Here is an 18442-nt window from a genome sequence, read left to right as displayed (position 1 = left end):
GGCGATACGGAGGGATGAACAGCTCGTCAGGGCAATATGAAGCGGGCATAGGGCGACAGAGAACAGGTAGTGCCACATCGTCAAGCGATCGTGGTCAAGGCTGGTGAGCTAATCGCCCATCAAAGCGTCACAAAACTGTGACACTGGCGGAAGGCATGCTAGCCGTACATGACGGCTTGCTGGAAATTGCAGAAGCCTTTACAGCTTCAAAAGCACCTGCTCCACCAGCCACTACGAACACTAACAATGAGATTTTGCAGTCGCTGCATACATTGAGGGAAAGTGTTCAAGCGCAAACAAACATACTCAATTAGTCCACCTGGTCACAGCAGCAAACACCGATACCAGAAACCAACAACACCCGAGCCTGAACAATAACACTTCAACGCAGCAAAATTAAGATTTCATAAACAAATAATGCCAGCAATTCCGTTGCGCTTTTCCTTTCCAATTTTGCGAAGTATGGTGGCGTCTGCAGTGTAGCGTTCGTCCACCACCACCATTTCATTTTCAGAGGTCTCAACAAATGATGTTATCTGTGTGTCATCGTTCAAGCCCATCATCAAATTGTGAAGGACAATCGTCGCCATAACCACGTGCATCGTTTTAATCAGTGTTTTCTCATCCATCACAGTTTGCAATACACGAAAACGGTCCTTCCAGAGTCCAAACGTGCACTCTACTGTCATGCGAGTGCTCGAGTGAAGAAAATTGTACCGACGTTGCTGCGAATTTAACCCCCATCCCATCTTCTTCCCGCTCTGCAAACGGTACCATAAGATATGGCAGCAATGCGTACCCAGAGTCACCGATGAACGGAGTGCCAGCAGGGATAACTGAACAAGCATCGCGTCCAATTATACTTTGTTTCCAGCATTTACTATCAGACCATGAGCCAGAACGAATCTCCACACTCATGAACTTGTTGCTGGCTGATACTATAGCTTGAATATTTATAGCAGGATAGCCTTTTTCGACAGTAAAATCCTTCATAGTCCTCCGGCCGATCTATTTGGAGCAGCGATCCGTCGACTGCCCCAACTACACCAATATACCCACGACGCACCATGAAATCCATCTGAACTGCATCCCAACCATCTAGATCACGAGGAAATGACACGACCTCTTTCGAAACTAAATACAAAACGCGAGCAACTTCATCCACGATGTCAATCACGTAGCTTTTGCTCATTCCCATTGCTGTTGCAGTTTCTCGGTAGCCACCAGACGACGCGAAAAAGTAGAGAGCTGCTGCAATTTTTATCTCGTACGAGTGCTGCTTGACCACAGCGTTTGCAAACAAAATACCACGTAGCTTTAATAGCTTTGCAATGGCAAGAAACGACGCCTTGGAACACCGAAGATGCTGTGGAAACTGCCCCTCACAAGTAGAGTCACAGAGCAACCTCTCAAAATGTAACACAGTCACAGTACGTCGCTGTAGTACCTCATCCCCGTGCCGACCGCATGCGACCAGAGCGACGACGTTGGCAATGAGTGCTGCGATAAGGAGAAGCACGTCCTCTCTGTCCATTTTCTCTAGATACTCGATGTTTATCCAGCCTCCTCCACCTTCCAAAGGTGGAGGAAAATAATGACATAATCCTCCTGTTGTGCTATCGAGAGGTAATTTCACCAGCCAATCAGAAACCTCTAACATTCTCCTGTCGAGGCATTCTCCGGATGGAGAACTGACGCGACCACGCCCTAAGAGTTGGGTGTACACGCGGGTGGCAACATCCCCTGAATGTTTCACATCCTGAGCTCAGCTGTGCGAACAGCTCCGAGCAGCGTTCCTCTTGGCGAATTACGAGTACCGCCAGCGCTCGCGCTTCCTCTCATGCAAGCAAGGGAGGCGTGAGCTGCACGAGTACGTCTAAGAGATACGGGAGCTCACGGCGTCCCTAGTGGGAAACCCACTCAATGAACACGTCAAGATGACTGTGTTCATGGACGGCCTTCGAGTGGGCCCAGCGCGTATTCAGCTGTTCCGGGTGCAGTCAAGCACCCTTGAAGAGGCGATTCAAGTGGCGCTTCAGAAGGAATACAGCCATCGCCAGGCGCGCACGCCGGCCTCAGCATGGCCTGGGAGTTCTTTGTCGAATCCCGGTCGAGCGAACGCCAGCAGACCAGTTCCCATGGAACTCGGGTCCACCTAGCAGCGCGACATTCGCTGCTTCGGCTGCGGGAAGATGGGCCACTTCAAGCGCGACTGCCCTGCGGAAATACTCCGCAGACGGACTTTCCCCAAGCCCGCCCTCAAGTGTCGCTAGCAGAAGCCAGGATCCCGGGGACAGGGGAACGCCGGAACCAGTAGGGGCGGGGCGCCCTACGGGACCCCAACGGTGTTCTCGGTGTCATTTCTTCCATGCTTGCGCTTGCTCCTGTTTACTAGCACCTTTCTTCCCCTGCAATCAACGTTCTCGGTCACACGTAGTGCGTACACGTGTACACATACACCGAACGCAAAAACGTAGCTGCACGGACACCACTTCCATGAGAGCGTAATTGACGTTCATCTGAGCCAATACGGCGATTCCTTCCTCTGTTCTTTTGTGAGGAGAAGCTTAAACACGCTTCGCCGGTAAATGCACCACACAAACTACAAGAGGCCCTCTAGCATACGCATAGTGAAGCGCCAAGCCTTACACGGTCCCAATCAGGTTAGCTCGCATCATTTCGGATACCCTACGCGTGAGGGTTTCCGATGTTGAGAAGTCGAAGCTGAATGGGCGAGCGCTTTGTGGCAGATCGTGACACCAGCCACTGAGTTCCCGCAGCAACGTTTTCATCTTTAGTCTGCGTCTTACAGTGTAGTCTATTTTCAATAATGCACTGAATGTTTCAGCTAGGTTGTTAGTGGAGGCGAATCTACTAGGAGTGCGGAAAGCCTGCCAAGCTGAATACTTCCCATACGACCACTGGTCCTTCATGTAGACCGCTAATCCACATAGGTATACACTGGAGAGCCACGACGAGTAGACTTGCTCCCGCAGCTGGGAAAATCGGGGCTCATCGCGAACGATCGTAGATTGAGCGAAGTAGCCCAGTCGAGACTACCGAAGGAAAGCTCTTAATTGCTTTCATCACGTTTTAGATAGCGTGAAAAACCACACATTAAGAACTGGTACTCAGGGTTGTGTCCGAAAAAGCGGTACAGAACGTTGTACTGCGTTTGTCAGCGTCAGTCATTGCATGACGCACTACTAGTTCCCTCTGCGCTAAAACATAGAATATTCGGCGTAAAGAAAGCAGAGTGGTTTCAACAACCGTTTGATTTGCGTGTTATACTATAAATATAGCAACAACGCGAAATCTGCGGACGCGGTCAGAGATGCCGACGACCACGACTGGATACCGACGGTAATTGGTCTTGTAGGTTGCGTCGATATGTGTAATGAACCCATCTGGAGGTAGCAGCATTCGCGATATCAACGCCTTTACAGAAAATCCAACCACGAATGGATACTTGTCGGAGCCGTCTCCGACTACCGGTTTCCCATGACGGTCAAGCTCCCTTCCATTTGTGAGCGCCTGATCCATGCACTCATATCCACGGAAAGCTCTCGAATGTACCCACTCCCTCATCTCATCGACATGTTGTGGTTCTTCAAATGAGCTCGACTATAGTGGTTTATAAGTTCTGGATTCACGGAGTGGTGGGAGATTCTCCAAAGGTGTCTGAAAAGTTCTGGTAAGCGCGTGTCGAAGTCGCACAGGCCGTAGATTGTGCTTGTCTTCTGTTGGCAGTACGTCTTGTGAGCCGACGTGAGCTTTTTCTTTTTCGGGTGAATGGCTTCCGTCGAGTGGGTGCCAAACTCGAATATAGAGACGCGGTGGGTGGCGAGGTATGTTAGCATCTTACCGTGCCACGTGCACTACAGCTCGGAGGCTTCATCGAAAAGATTCGGAGCTGCACTACATCAGCCTGTAACGCATCTTTTTGTACATTTGCGTCGTTGTACACTGTACACGCCATTGTATTACACTTTCCCACATTGAAGGCCTTGCGTGCGTCGAGAATAAGCTCGGCGTCACGCGCGTCGGCGGCTCGGGCAAGCTCGGTCCAGGGAATCCGCTTCAACATTTAGACTTACCAACGCAAACAGTAGGCACCTTTCGAGGTCTGTCTTGGTAGTGGGATGTCAAATAGTTGTACCACAAATCATAAACAACAGATGTTTTGCTACGAATTGGCCCGTATGTTGGTTATAGGAAGTGCTTACTTGCCCCCAGTATAATTATTTTGGAGCAATTTATGGAGAAAGAGCTCTCCTGTACAAGATGTTTTAGAACGTGATCCCGGGCCACTCGTGTACGCGCACGACCCAGCTGTAACGGGGGATAATCCCGTGTGCCCCCGGTTACGTCAAGAGCAACCCGTCACTCTTGTGGACACCTGGTACACAGTACCAGGTGCTCCCGGAGCCAGTCAGGGCATGACTTCTTAGCCCCACTATAGGTAACCTCTAGTTTGTATGGAGCCCAAGCTAAGCTTACTTATAAATTTTTCGGTCTTACATCTACGCTTCTAAGTAGCAAACCGTTCCGTTTGAGGCCGGGAACACGTGAACTAACGTTCCCTCGGGTAGTAAATACCCTTAAGCACTTCCTCTGTGCAAGGTGCTGTGTGACCCCGTCACACTTGGTAGCACTCGTAGTCAATCCAACACCATCGCGGGTAGATTGAACTACCTGAATTCTCTGTGGGCTCAACGTTTGAGCCATGATGGACATAAGCGAGTTTCCTTGCTTGAACGACTCACAGTACGAGTCTGTTCGGAAGATGGGAGGCATCTTTGGACAAGATGTCCTTCGCAGCTTGGCGGCGGCGATACCTGCCGAGAAACGCGAACGCGTAGCTGCGGTTGAGAGCTACGAGCGTGGCCTCATCGCTCGCGTCCGCGGGTGTTTGGAGGCCTCGATGGCCGCTCCCCAGGCAACCAGGCATAAGCCAGTATGGCTGAAGGTCACCGCGTTTGAGGGGAAGGAAGGAGAGAACCTTCACTTCTGGGTCCGTGAGGTGGAGATCGCCATGAAGGCTGGTCTCATCTCGGACGAGCCACTTCGGGTGGCTTTTGCCCTGTCCAACCATGGTGGACGTGCCAAGCGCTGGGCATACACCAGGTAGACGACATCTCCTGGATGCTTTGCATCCTGGGCTCAGCTGTGTGAACAGCTTCGAGCCGCGCTCCTACCGGCGAACAACGAGTTCCGCCAGCGCTCCCGCTTTCTCGCATGTAAGCAGGGTAAACGTGAGATGCAGGAGTACGTGCAAGAGATGCGCACGTTGGCAGAATCTCTGGCATGCCTGAAGACATCAAGACAACAGTCTTCATGGACGGCCTGAACGTCGGTCCTGCTTGCGCCCAGCTATCCCGGGTGCAAGCGGCAACTATGGCGGAGGCGATTCAAATCGCCCTCCAAGAAGGGTACAGCTACAAGCAGGCTGGTACTCATCAGGGAGAGGAGCACCGTCACGATGAGGATGGTTTTTTTTGGGAGGCAGAGCATCGCAGCAATGACGCTATTGTTCCTGCTGTCACGCAGCCCATTGATACCGGTGCGTACAGCGAGCCCGAGAGCTTGGTCCGCTGCTACCGGTGCGGCGGACATGGACAGTACCAACGTATATGTCCCTCACCAGTCTTCAGGAAGAAGAGAGCCCGTTGACCCCACTTCCGGTGGTGCAGGCAACGGCCAGGTGGGCGCAGACACCACAGGCACCAGTAGAGGCGGTATGCCCTACTGAAGGGCGCTAAGCCCTCGTGATGGGCATGCAGGCTGTGCGCACCACTGAACTTAGCCCAGAGAGACGTGGTTCTCTCAAACCGGTGAAGGGCAGTGATGGGCTCCTGATAGTACACTCGCTGAACGGGGATACGATCACCCCTTTAGAATCTTGAATGTTTCTGGGACGTCGAAGAACTTTGCACGCCGCCAGACGGTTGCTCGTAATAGCAACAAGCTGTCCGATGCTTTGAGAGAAAGCTAAGGCAACGGGACGGTGTCATTGCGACGTCGCTGTCTCCAACATCCAAATAGATCTGGCGGTCAAGCTCGAAGACTTCGACAGCCCAGAACAGTTTACCGTTCTCGACATGGATCCCTACGAATTGATCCTGGGCATGCTGCCCTGGCTCGAGAAGCACGAGCTCTGGATCGACTGGCGGAGGCAAGACAATCGGTGCCAGCCGCCCTGCGAAGTCCGACAGAGCATTGGTGAGGCCTGTTCCCACCTCTGTCAGGACCCGGGGTGCTCGCAAGGGCTGCCAGGGTACCGAAACATCCGGCAGATTCTTGGGAGTCGTCGACGTATATGACGACTCCGAGGAAGCTTCGATGGTGGCGGCGCTAGGAGGCGCAGGCTAAGTGGGTAACTTAGGTCCACAAGCGGGTAACATAGTTCCGCAGACAGCTGCAGCTGTCACAAACGCTGGTAATAGCGTGTTTAAAGTGGGTAACAGAGTTCCACAACCAAGGCGGGTAACATAGCTCCGCACCGGGCTGGATGCCTTCGGTCGGCACGTCCGCCGCGGACGGACATGCCGGCGCAGTGCACGAGGCGGATACTCGTCGTGTCTGCCAGTGGCTATCACAAGCCACGAGAGACTCAGTAGTCTCAAGGTTAAGTGGGAGAGAGGCTCGGGAATACCTTTCCTCTCTGGTCTTGAGGTAAGACCAAGTCCCTTACGGAACCAGGCGTCGATATACATCGACAGCAGGCTGGAGGCGAACAGCCAGGCTAGAGGCGCGGTAGCTCTAGCCAAACAAGACATAGTGGCGACGGAAGCCACTGACGCAAGGTGCCTCGGAATCGCTGAGCGAATCAGCAGTGTTGGGTTGCATGCAACCACACACGAGGCGAAGCGCGGACCTGGTGCAATCACGGCATCGGTACCTTGGTCATGAACGCCTTGTGAGTAGGGTGAACGGAACGTCTCACCCGCTGACAAGGCGGCTGCGGATCGTGATGTATACAACGCGCCGGGTATAATGGGCCGTGGATCCATAGCCCAAGTGTGGTGCACGAGTGCACACACAACTGACCAGGTAGTGGTCGAGGCAATGCACCCAGTCGTAACTGGTACCGCGCCGAGCATGACACCGTGGGGATGGCTGCTTGCCTCACCATGATTCGGTACCGCATGGGTACGCGGTGTCAATGCCAGACCCCAGCGCCACAGTAGTACGGTGGTGGGATGCGCTCCATCCACGGTCGAGTACCATCACGGTACGTGGTGTTGGTATTAGACACCACCACGCTAGTGGTGTAACGGCAATATTCCCCACCACGGTCGAGTACCAACAAGGTACATGGTGTCTATGACAGACACTGGTATGGGTGTAAAGGATATTCGCCATGCCACGACCCGATGCTGCTCTGGGCGTATGCGCCGTGAGTACATGCACGTACCGTGCATCTGCACTGGCTGCTGTCGAGCAGCCTGCCGGGAGTTCCACGTAATGAGCTCGTCGTGCATGACACACATGAAGTCCACGAATCACTTATGGTAGCTGTGGTGCGTGTCGTACACATCGTACCTGGTGTGCGGGATCATGGACTTGTACACTGTGCTTGCACATGCGTCGTGCATGATGTGAGCTTTGGTCATGAATCAGTTCAGACGACAGCACAGCAGAAGCCGTTGCCGCCAAACATGGCAACCTTGTGGTGGGCGTACCGCACCAAAGGTTAGTACCGGACGGTACATGGGGTCGATGGGAGACACCTACACCACGACTGAGTACCGTCACGGTACATGGTGTCGATGAAGGACACCTACGCGCCGTTAATATGATGGCCAAGACGCGAAGAGAAGCGTGGCAGAAGCACCGTCCGCAAGGATAGAACCTTGCTGGATGCAAAGGCATGGCCCGAGATGAGCTGAGAGCTCTCTCTAGTGCTGGGGCAGATGTTGTCCTTCTCGGTGTCGTCCCTCGCGGGAGACACCATGCTCCGGACGCGTTCGCAAGGACTGTCGTGTCCTCCGGTGCGAACCGTGGGTGAATGCCACACGTTAGGATGCTATTGCACCCTATACTAAAGCACAGTACGCGCGCTAGCGCAGGGGCTAAGGCAGCTCTGAATGAAGGCTTTCCGGTCAACACAGTTGTGAGCAAAGGGATGCAAATCCCAGTGTGCCTTGAGAGCACAAGTCACTGTGGGTGTGACTGAGAGCCGCGCCAGTCTCATGGCTGCTCAGTGTGAGAATTCACGTTTCGGTGTTTTAATTCTCTCACTTTTGATTGGGGGATCAGTTGTGATTGGAGAATCAGGTGATTCTCAGTTAAGTGGGGGATCCGACAGCGCTATCTAATAAATCACCAAAACGGCCTCTGTATCCCACAGCGATATTGGATATGGGAACCCGTGTTAATTAATATAAATTGACATTTAGTGCATCTTAAATTATAGACGATCGCAGTACTTCAAGATATTTGCGCCTTGGGCAGCACGTGGACAATGTTCTCTCTGTCGCAGCGGGCCGCGCAATGCGAAACACGTCGACGTTGACCCTGACCTGAGGCTGCACAGCATGGCACATGTAGGTGGTGGAACAGCAGTGGCGGGCGGTGCAGTGCTGAGCGTTGGTGTGATAGCACCTTGCACAGAGGAAGTGCTTAAGGGTATTTACTACGTTACTTCACGTGTTCTCGGCCTGAAACGGAACGGTTTGCTACTTTGGAGTAGTAGATGTAAGACTGGTGTATTTATAAGTAAGGTTAGCTTGGGTTCCATACAAACTGGATGCTACCTTTAGTGGAGCCATATAGTTATGCCCTGACTGGCTCCTAGAGCACTTGGTACTCACTTTTTCTGTAACCTGGTGTACACCGGATTGTACCCTGCTACACCCAGAGTTGTCAGCGTTATCTGTCAGTTCTTCAATTTAGTCGTGAAGAAAAGCCTGGCATGCAGCGTAACCCAACTCACCGCCACAAGATTTTCATGAAATTCAATACACCTTTGTACAAGTCGCACCTTGAGGGTCAGCATCAGCAGAGGTGGAAACAGTACTGCAACCTTGCTTGTGACGATATTCGCCGATCGATATTAGCAACAGCAAACCCTGGCAGCTCACTACGGTGATGAAAGCTCCATTGATTATGTGTTTAGCCAGCCCATTGTCGAGGTTATTATAGGAGATCTTCTGTTTCATCCCGACGACGTCGGGGGGGTGTCACACGAACAGGCGTTAGCTCTTTTTGCCTTAGTGGAAAATAGACGGTCTCACAATGTACGCAGCTCATGTGGAGAATAAACGACGCTTTAAGTTGCCCGTACATTTTCTTTCATGTGGGGCGTTATTCCGAATGGCCAGTAGGCTCATGGAGGGTATGAAAATGGAGACTGGAATGGGTGAGTCTAACGGGTGTTCTGATGTGATGACTGCTAGATCCTGCCTTAGCAGATTTTTGCGCTGGTGTTCCATGTGCATTTCCAAATACAGCAACAGTGGAGTCTGATTTCTAACTCCTTCGTTGGGAACGGAACGAGAGTAGAACATCGCTGACGGACTTCTCACGCTAAGGTAATACCTCCGTCCCACAAGACATTTACCATTTCTCTTGATGCCTGTTATATTTTCTAGCAAACAGCTTCTAAACTTCGCAAAGTATGAAAACGGTAGCCAGGTGTGCGTGTTTAGTGTTGGTAGCTGCAGCGCTGTATTAACGCGTCGTAAACGGTAGAGAACATCGCCAGAATGAGGCGATAATTGAGGCATCTCACCAAAACTTACGCTATGCAATCAATAAAAAGCTACGTCATCTAGGTTTGTACCATCGACAGATTACACACTGGCGCATCGTTTTAGACTCATCTCACTAAGTAATATGTCCTCCAATCGAAGCCATTTTTTATTTAAAAAACCGCTTCAATTTCGAACTTAATTGGACATTAACATATCGATAGGATATTTTCCACCAATCCCCAAGTTGTATTGAATTAGACCAAGTTTTAAGACTGCTAATCCGTGGATTTACCACATCTACACAACAACGTCGTCCAACGCTGCCTTGCCGAATTTTACTGCCTCGCTTGAGCATGGCAGCGAGAGAGGGAGATATCCTGCCCGAGCCCACTTGTCCTTGCCTAAATGTGGAATCTTGTTTGTGTTTCCGCCGCGGCCCAGCATCGCTTGTTTCAACACAGATTGTAGCGTTAGGAATGACTTACTTAGCGTCACATACTCGAGCTCAACAAAAGCTGACTCCACCGCATCAACTAACTGCTCCACGTTGTACGCTCGCTTCTGATATTGAAGAGCTTGGATACTGAAAAAAAGCCAAGGTCGAGTATATTGAAGTCGGGGCTACGTGACGGCTGGTTGCCAAAGGTAATATTCCAGTCGTCAGAGCATTTAGCCGCTTTCACTTCATCTGAGTATGCACTACCGTGTGGCGTCGCATTATCTTGCTGCACCGAGACCGCTTATGATCCTGATAAATTTATTATAAATAAATCAACACGAGTCAAAACAAATAAACAAAAAAGTATTGAAAAGACGTACCGGGTCACTTGGCCTTGGTTACAGGAATAACCTTGTCGGCAAGGTACTTCTTGTGCCGTACCTTGTCGATCGAAGTGCATTTGATCTCAGGAGTACCCGCTGGACGGTTCCTCGATGAGCGCTTAGGCTCCACCATCTCCACGAACGGCCAGAAACCCAGCTTCCCATCGGCTGTGTGGATCATAACGAGGTCGCCCAGCAGCTACCAAAAAGAGAACTTTGGTGATATGATTGACGTTAGGAACAGCAAAGTGCGGAACTTCCTCGTTGTCTGTCGGGTAGTACGACTTCCTCTTTTTAGAAATGAAAAACAACTTTTCATCAATATGAATTGTGTCATTCATAGAGTTGAACCTGTACGTTCCTGATGCACAAATACTACAAAAAATTAAATAATGTCAGAATTATTACAATATCACTTCATTAGAGCAGTGAGCGTACCAGCACCTTCCTCCACAAAACTGCAAACTCGATGCGCTGGTGCATTTGATCAGACGTCACGTATGGCTTCACAGACCCCGTAGCTCGACGAATGATGTATTTGATCGCCTTCGCACGCGCGAGGGTGATTCTAGGAATCGCAGTGGCAGCTGCCAAAGCTCGGTTGGATGTCCTCTCGATGGCAGGTACGGCATCCAGCGCCTCCTGAATGGCGTCAGGAGTCCACATTCGGGCTATGCCTCTAGCGCTTTCGTGTGGCTCCTTGTCCCTGGCGTGGAACACGGAGCTTACTGTCTGCCGTGTGTAGCCGAAGTGCGCAGCAGCGTCGTTAATACAGCCACGCGGGAGCTTCCCGTCCGTCATCCACTCCAACAAGTGGCGAATGATGCCTTCGTGGTCTAGAGGTGAAGGGTCAGGACCGAGGTCCATGCTTGCGCTTGGATGTTTCTATTGGTGGGGAATTATTTAGCGAACTGTGGACCGTTCCCTATAATTTTTTTAACTAATCGCATTATTGTAACATTGTGGTGTTTACCACACTAAGTTTAAATGCGGTACCGGTAGTATACGACACTGCAGGTAAAGCTCACAAAAAATGGGCAAAGAAAACAAAGCAAAAAAAACGTTTTAGCGAGCGGAAAATAAGCTTTTTTGCTGTTTTGAATGGGTAGTGTAAAATAAAGAGGCCATGAACGATTTAGGTTGTTTAAAATATCAAGTTCTACGAGTTCTTGTTTGGTGCCTCTTTCCTTGCTGGTCTTCAAAATGAGCAGCTCTCCGCAGCACCACGATGAGGACTACGAGAAATTTTTCAGCGCGGACTTGTTCGTGAACCGCGAGTGAGTCTCAAGAGTACTGGTCTTCCCTACTGCTTCCCTCACACAAAGTCTGACATCCCTGTCTCTCAGCTACGAGTCAAAGGAGTTTAACTTTGGTGTAGTGAAGCAGAAGTTGCTGTCCTCCCACGCCGCATCTACTGACCACGACCTCACGGGCCAAGTGGTGTGGCCAGTCTCCATCTTTCTCGCCTGGTATCTTGTGGCACATCGGAACGAAATCGTCTGCAAGAATGTGGTGGAGCTAGGCGCTGGTGCTGGGCTCAGTGGCCTCGTTGCCTCGCAGTTTGCGTCCGTATCAGCATAGTTCTGCATTGAATAGTGTGTCCAGCTCACAACTAACCTGACGCTGTTTTCCTTGATGCAATGTATAGTGCCCACACCGCCCTGACGGACGGTAACGACATCGTGCTGGAGCTGCTTGAAGAAAACGCAGAAACCAACGCCGACTCCAGCAAAGTGAAGGCGTTGCCACTGCTTTGGGGAGAACGCCAAAGCGTCGAGGCCTTCGAACAGGCATTCCCGTTCCCAATAGACATCCTAATCGGCGCTGACGTCATATGTTGGCCCATCCTCGTTAAGCCAATTCTGCAAACCATCAAGTACTTGCTGCTACGCTCACGCAAGCCGTTAGAGACCAAGTTTTGCTGCGGTTTTGTTTGCCGCGCGCAGTCGACGGAAAAACTGCTTTTCCAGGAAGCTCTGGCGTTTGGATTTCACTTTGAACGCATCTCAGAAGACACATTCCTTCCTACACCGCGGCCTTCCGAGGTGATTTCAAACCGGGAACTGCAGCTGATCGTGTTTACGCTCGACCCACGGGCTCCAAACTGGAACGAACCAGTGCGTTTCGCTGATGCTGAGCTGGCGAACATTCAGACCGCCTGCTAGAACTTCATGTAGATAGGCGAGATGCAGATAGAGATATAAAGCGAGAGTTACGCTCGAAAGAGGCCTGATGTATAAATTATGAGTTTGCGCTCCTTCCCTCTTGTTAAATAGTGGCGACAGGTAGCCAAGATCTAGCTGAAATCCTCCCATTTCGCGTGCCACCCATCGTCGCTTGACCTCTGCAAACGCTCACTTTCAAACGATCTCCTCGTCTGAGAGCTGCTCACCACCAGAGCTCTCGCCCTCACTGATGGTGCCATCTCGAATCCGCTGCTGACGTTTAGCCTGCCACACTCGCTCTTGGTACACAGCAGTCGCGATCAGCCTCTTGGCAGAGTCGTTGTCCACACTGTTGTCACTGTACGAGATCTGCGAGAGGACGGGGCAAACCAGCTTGCCCACTGTTCGTCCCAGCATCTGCATACTCGTAGCCGTCAAATAGTTCATCTCAATACCCAAAAAGCGCAATTTCTTCAATTGTCGGCTCTCCATCGCATACAACACGTGATGGAAACTTGAGTCTGTGATCGTATTGCCACCTAAGCAGAGCTCCATGAGGTTGGGCGCATAGCCGTCAGCCAATGCGTGACACAAGCTGCGAATTCCATCCTCCCCGATAAAGTTACGACGCAGATCTAGTCTCGTGAGCTTCGGACAGACCTGAGATCGCAGCATCTGCGCCACTTTAGTAGCTCCATAGTCACCGAAACTGTTTCCAGGAAGACACAGCTCCTCGATGTTCGGACAACATCCAAGCATCAACGTGTTCAACAGGACGTCGGCTTCTCCATCGGCCTCTTCGTTCGTGAACAAACACGTGATACTCAACCGTGAAAGTCCCGGGAACGTGTTCAGACGCATTTGCTCCGCCATGGACAAGACAATCTGCTCGTGATCATCGTGCGTCACAACGAACCGCTGTGGACAATTGGTGGCGCGCATCGACAGCTTCCCGAATGTCATTCCTGCGGACAGCGATACAATTTCCAGCTGGCGAAGATGGATACACTCACGTAAAATACACGCATCACCTCCAGTCCGAGTCGCAAGTGCCTTCTGCACAGCGTTGCAGCTCAACTGCAGCGACGTCACAAACAGAGGAGCCAAAGCAACGGCAATACGGCACACGGCACGCGAACGCATGATCTGTACGCCATCTACATAGCTCCAGATGATCTTACTCAGTTCCTCGTATCCGCGGAACAACAGAATACCCAGTTCACTGAAGTTGCGCTTACCCTCCAGCTCCGTCTCTGGCTCCTGCTCCTGCTCTGGCATCAACGCGATGCGCATCCGCTTGCGGACGTTTGCGTCGTTCCCGTGGCAATCGCACTCTGTTTCATCAATACTACGCTTATGGATCAGATGCGAGATACGTGGCAGTGGGCGAACGCTGCCACCAGCAGAAGCGACCGGGGCTGTAGCTGAGCCTGTCAACGACGGACTGAATGTTTGTCCAGGTAGTTGTGGGGTTGGCGTGGGATGCACCACAGGCAGCATTGTCGGTGGACAGCGTACACGGGAAGCGACGGTGGTAGCTCTAAGTGCTGCTTGTGTCGGCACCGTCGAAGTTAATCCAGTCTCGCATGTGGGTGGCATCACATTCGTGGCTCGACGGATCTTCTTGTTCACAATACCGGCCGTTAGCGCCTGTACGCGACGTGCCAAACTGTCCATGTTAGCGTATTCAAGAAGCGACGCCGAGTGGATGAACATGAGCACCTCCAGCTTACGAGCCAGCACCCAAGTCTTGCTAAGGTCTGTGCCACCTGTGACGGCGTTCCCTTGCTGACTAAGCACGACTCGTGCGTTGCGCACCAGCAGTTGTCCAATACGCGTGAGGATCGTACAGCGGTGCGTCATGTGCTCGCGCCGTTGCCACGTGAGTGGGCGAGGCAGACTGCGAGCAGCGAACACGGCGTTGTTGGGGTGGATGTCCTGCGGCGGCAGGAACGCGACGTCTGCCATGGCTGAGCTTGATCTCGATCTACTACGATTGCAGCTTGCTGTTGTTCCTGTAATTGCCAAGAGCGGCCCAACTGCCTGCGCGTCGCCTCGGCGACAGTCTTTCAAGATGTGGCGATGGTGCCAGAGCATCAGATGCTTACTATGCTTTAGTGAATCCAAGTAATAATTTATGGCAACGCATAGTATCGTTTTTTTGTGGAGGCAGTTTTCATGCCATTTTGGAATGATGAATTCTCTGGATTTATCCAGAGTCCATCCGGCGATGACAATCCGGCGATTTCGTATACCCTGTCATAACCGTTTTGTATCGTTTGAGTGCTTAGCTAAAACAGTCTTCTTTAAGACCTTCCTTTGCACAAATAATAAAATGATGCACGTTGGTTGACCCATCCACAAGAGATGAAGACAAGCTACCTTGCTAAACTTTTATGCGATGATACTGTATTGTAACCTGCCACAAACTATTTCTCCAAGTCGCTCACGCAACATTAAAGCTAAGTATCTGTCTTCGCGCGACAAGACAGCTTGATCAGATCTTTGAGCCTCCTAAACCAACCGCGAAAACGAGCACACTAAGCCACTGCAGAGCCAGCACATATTATACGCCAACCGCTCAGCAGCGCGCTGTTCCATGGGCAAGGCCGCTCAGGCTCTGGGAGATGCCGACGCCTGCTGTTAGAATTGTGCATGAGGTTACACTCGTGTAACCGCGGTCCCGTAACCGGATTCGGCCGCCACTCCCGCGGATGGAGAGAACACTGCTGGAGAACGCAGGTAAGAAGGTTAGATAAAGAGCCTCACTTCTCAATAAACGGTGTTCTTTCACATATCAAACTAACCGGTTATGAGCCCAACAGCTTACACCGTTGCTGGGAGCAAAGCTCCTGGAGCTCCGGAAGCCAAGGAGATCGCCCAAGAGAGGGACGACGGCCAGTACGGAGACGTTGATGAAGTCAAAACGCCGTCCAAGCCCAAGGACCCGCAGGAGAAGCTGCTGGGCCTGCACACGGACTTGGCGGGGACGCATGGAGCGCCTGGAAGCCTCGCAGCAGCGGCAAGAGGACATAGACCGGTTCTCGGATCGCGAGTCAAGCGTCTTCGGCTCTGCAATTGGGCTTGGACGAGCGATGGATCACCAGACGTTGGACCAGACGCCGCCACCGCGGAACCCGACAGTATCCCCGGCCACGTAATTCGGCGTGAAGCAGCGTGTGTACGGGTACGAGAACGCAGCCGCGAACGTAGAGTGACACAAGCACCGCAGCCAGCGCTACCTGAGCATTACGTGCCACCTCGGCAGCCCCAGCTACCTGTGCAACCGTCAGTCGTGAAGCAAGGAATGAATGCACCGGTAACTAGTTCCATCGAGTGCCTGACACGCGTCAGCGAAAGCTCGAGCTTCGGCATTTCGACGGCAAGGAGTTCTACCTAGGTCTTGGTAGCGGTTTCTTGTCGTGGGGCAAGAGGTTCGATCGGCAAATACAGTTCGCGGAGTGCGCGAGCGGTTTCGAATGAACAGAGGAGGTAAAGGTGGACATCCTCGGACACTACCTCACCGGCATGGCCGAGCGGTACTACAACCAGCAGGTTGAAGGCTGGTGGGGCGAGGAACCAACGTTGGAGCACGCGATGCAGCGACTGCTGCACACCTTCGCGACGAGATAACGCCGGCGCAGAGCATGAAGATGTTCACAGCGCAGAAGGACTCGAAGCGTAGCTGGACGGAGCACTATCTTTATCTGGTGGCCGTCAGCGAGGCGTGTGGAGGCACCGACAATTTGGTCCTCGACAGCCTCGTGCACTACGCGGATCCTGCGATGAGAGTGTCAATGTTATCGAGGTTAAACCTCGGAAGCACGGATTACCTTCGGCAAGCGGAGGAGCTGGCTCACTTCGCGCAGTCGACTGAGATAGAGCTACGTCGCAAACACCTGAGGCGCGACGTCGTGAGCGATCTACGCGAAGCCCGCGTGGACAAGAGGAAGTGTTTTAAGTGCGGTAAGGTGGGTCACCTAAAGACATCGTGCCCAGACGGATTCAGAGAGGGCGGTCGGCGAGGCGACGCCGATTCTGTCTTGGCAATGGTCAGCTCGATCAACGACAAGGGCGTGTGGATTCTCGACACTGGGTCGGGACGCCACCTTGTAAGCGATGAGAGCCTGCTGGAGAACGCCGAGGATTTTGACAGCGAGTGCGTTGGCGCTAATGGAGGAGCACTGAAAGTAACCAAGCGTGGCAGTGTGATGCTGGAAACCACGGCTATAGGGAAACAGACCAAGGTGCTATTGTTAGATGTGGAGTACACGAAGAACTTGGAGAGAAACATTATTTTGTATGGGCGGTTGGAAAAGAAGGGCTACAGGATTGAGTATCGGGGCCCGAATCGCGTGATAGCCGCGATGAGCGGCGGACCGGCCGTGTTCGACGTGGAGAGATGCGACAACGTACTAGTTGTCCGCACCGGAGGCCACAGCGGCCGGCAGAGCGCGAGGGGCGTGCTCATGGCTCCGCTGGCGGAAAGCCAAGACGAGAAGGGACCCGACGTACATACTGGTACGCTAATGAACTTCCACCGCAGACTAGGGCACCTCAACTACGACACGATCCTGCGCATGGCGAGGAGCTCGGCGTCGGGGATCTTACTGGCGGACGAGAACCGATTAACTGTTTGGCCTGTGCGCAAGGCAAGCAGACGAAAACAAACAGTCGCGCAAAGACACGGGGGCCAACTCGCCCACCGACGTCATCGGTGGTGTGGTGTAGTGATTTCTCCATAGTTGCGGATAATCGCCCGTCGACAAAGACGCGACACCGCCCAAGTTGCTCAAGCGACGAACCCTCGGTCATGTGATGTACAGTGACTCCAAGGTGCAAAAGACTCGACGGCATCGGTACCGAACTTTCAAAGGATATTGGATACGGTCCATATGTCACTGAATCCAGGCTGTCCTTATTATTAATAATGGACTGGTCGGATTCACATTCAGCGGCCAAGAACTGACCATCTACGGTACGAACCCTCGGTGTCGGCTGGGATGAGTTCGCGGAAGACTCAGCGACCCTTGGAAGACACGTTCACCGTCTGTGACAGGGCGCGGGCCGTTAAAGATACTCATGCGATGGTGCAGACGACGCTTGGCGTGCAACAAGATCCATAACAGATCATTGTTCACTTGATATTTGTATACCTAATTAGGACTTGTCATTAGGAATAGGCCGGAAAGGGCAAACATAATTACAGAACAGAATTTCCACTCAAGCACATAGAGCGACGTCCGGCTTTAAGGTAAGCGTCTGGTCATGCTTGTTAGAGTGTGTTATGCCTGTCGGTGAGCTCGAAGCTCTGTAGCGAGGGTTCATCCGGCAAGGCCAAGAGACCGTGTATTTTGGCCGATTACCATCGGGAGGTTTTACGTGACGGCTTATTGTTGCCTATTTGCACGACTGGGATTGCTTGTATTGCCTCCCTTTCATTCTTCCAACCGAGTGTTGAACACTTGGTGCCCTCGTAAAAGGCTTATCCGTGCCTGGTACCCTTCCGCTGTTGGGACCACGAGGATTCATAACACATACTAGCTTTGCTCGTGCTAGTAGCGTGTTCTTATTTTTACTGGCTGGCTATATAAGTAGTTTACAAGGTCCAGTTTGTCCCGGTGTCAGGGAAGAACTGGGGTCTGCAGGTCCGCCCGAACGATCGTTTACTATCCTAGTAGACGTATTGCTGTGGGAACGTCCTAACTACATTTGTAGCTAGTGTTCACGTGGGAATTCCAACACCACAACTGGTGC

The 18442-nt window shown here is 52.1% G+C and overlaps 2 protein-coding genes across 2 annotated transcripts; one reads left to right on the top strand and one right to left on the bottom strand.

Annotated features, from left to right (window-relative positions):
- Window positions 1-11707: 11707 nt before the first annotated feature.
- On the top strand, window positions 11708-12685 carry PITG_10625 (uncharacterized protein; the record flags this gene model as incomplete). The annotated part of the gene is made up of 3 exons (XM_002902332.1): window positions 11708-11797; window positions 11867-12085; window positions 12169-12685. The coding sequence occupies 3 exons, from the start codon at window positions 11724-11726 to the stop codon at window positions 12683-12685; spliced, it is 810 nt and encodes a 269-aa protein (XP_002902378.1).
- Window positions 12686-12880: 195 nt separating this feature from the next.
- Window positions 12881-14748, bottom strand: PITG_10624 (uncharacterized protein; the record flags this gene model as incomplete). Its single annotated transcript, XM_002902331.1, has 1 exon — window positions 12881-14748. The coding sequence occupies one exon, from the start codon at window positions 14651-14653 to the stop codon at window positions 12881-12883; it is 1773 nt and encodes a 590-aa protein (XP_002902377.1).
- Between the last annotated feature and the right edge of the window lie 3694 nt (window positions 14749-18442).

Source organism: Phytophthora infestans, genomic scaffold (assembly GCF_000142945.1).
Source record: "Phytophthora infestans T30-4 supercont1.18 genomic scaffold, whole genome shotgun sequence".
In the NCBI taxonomy this organism is placed as follows: Eukaryota; Oomycota; class Peronosporomycetes; order Peronosporales; family Peronosporaceae; genus Phytophthora; species Phytophthora infestans.
The sequence above is the reverse complement of the archived record's forward strand: the minus strand, read 5'-3'. Positions and strand labels throughout refer to the sequence as shown.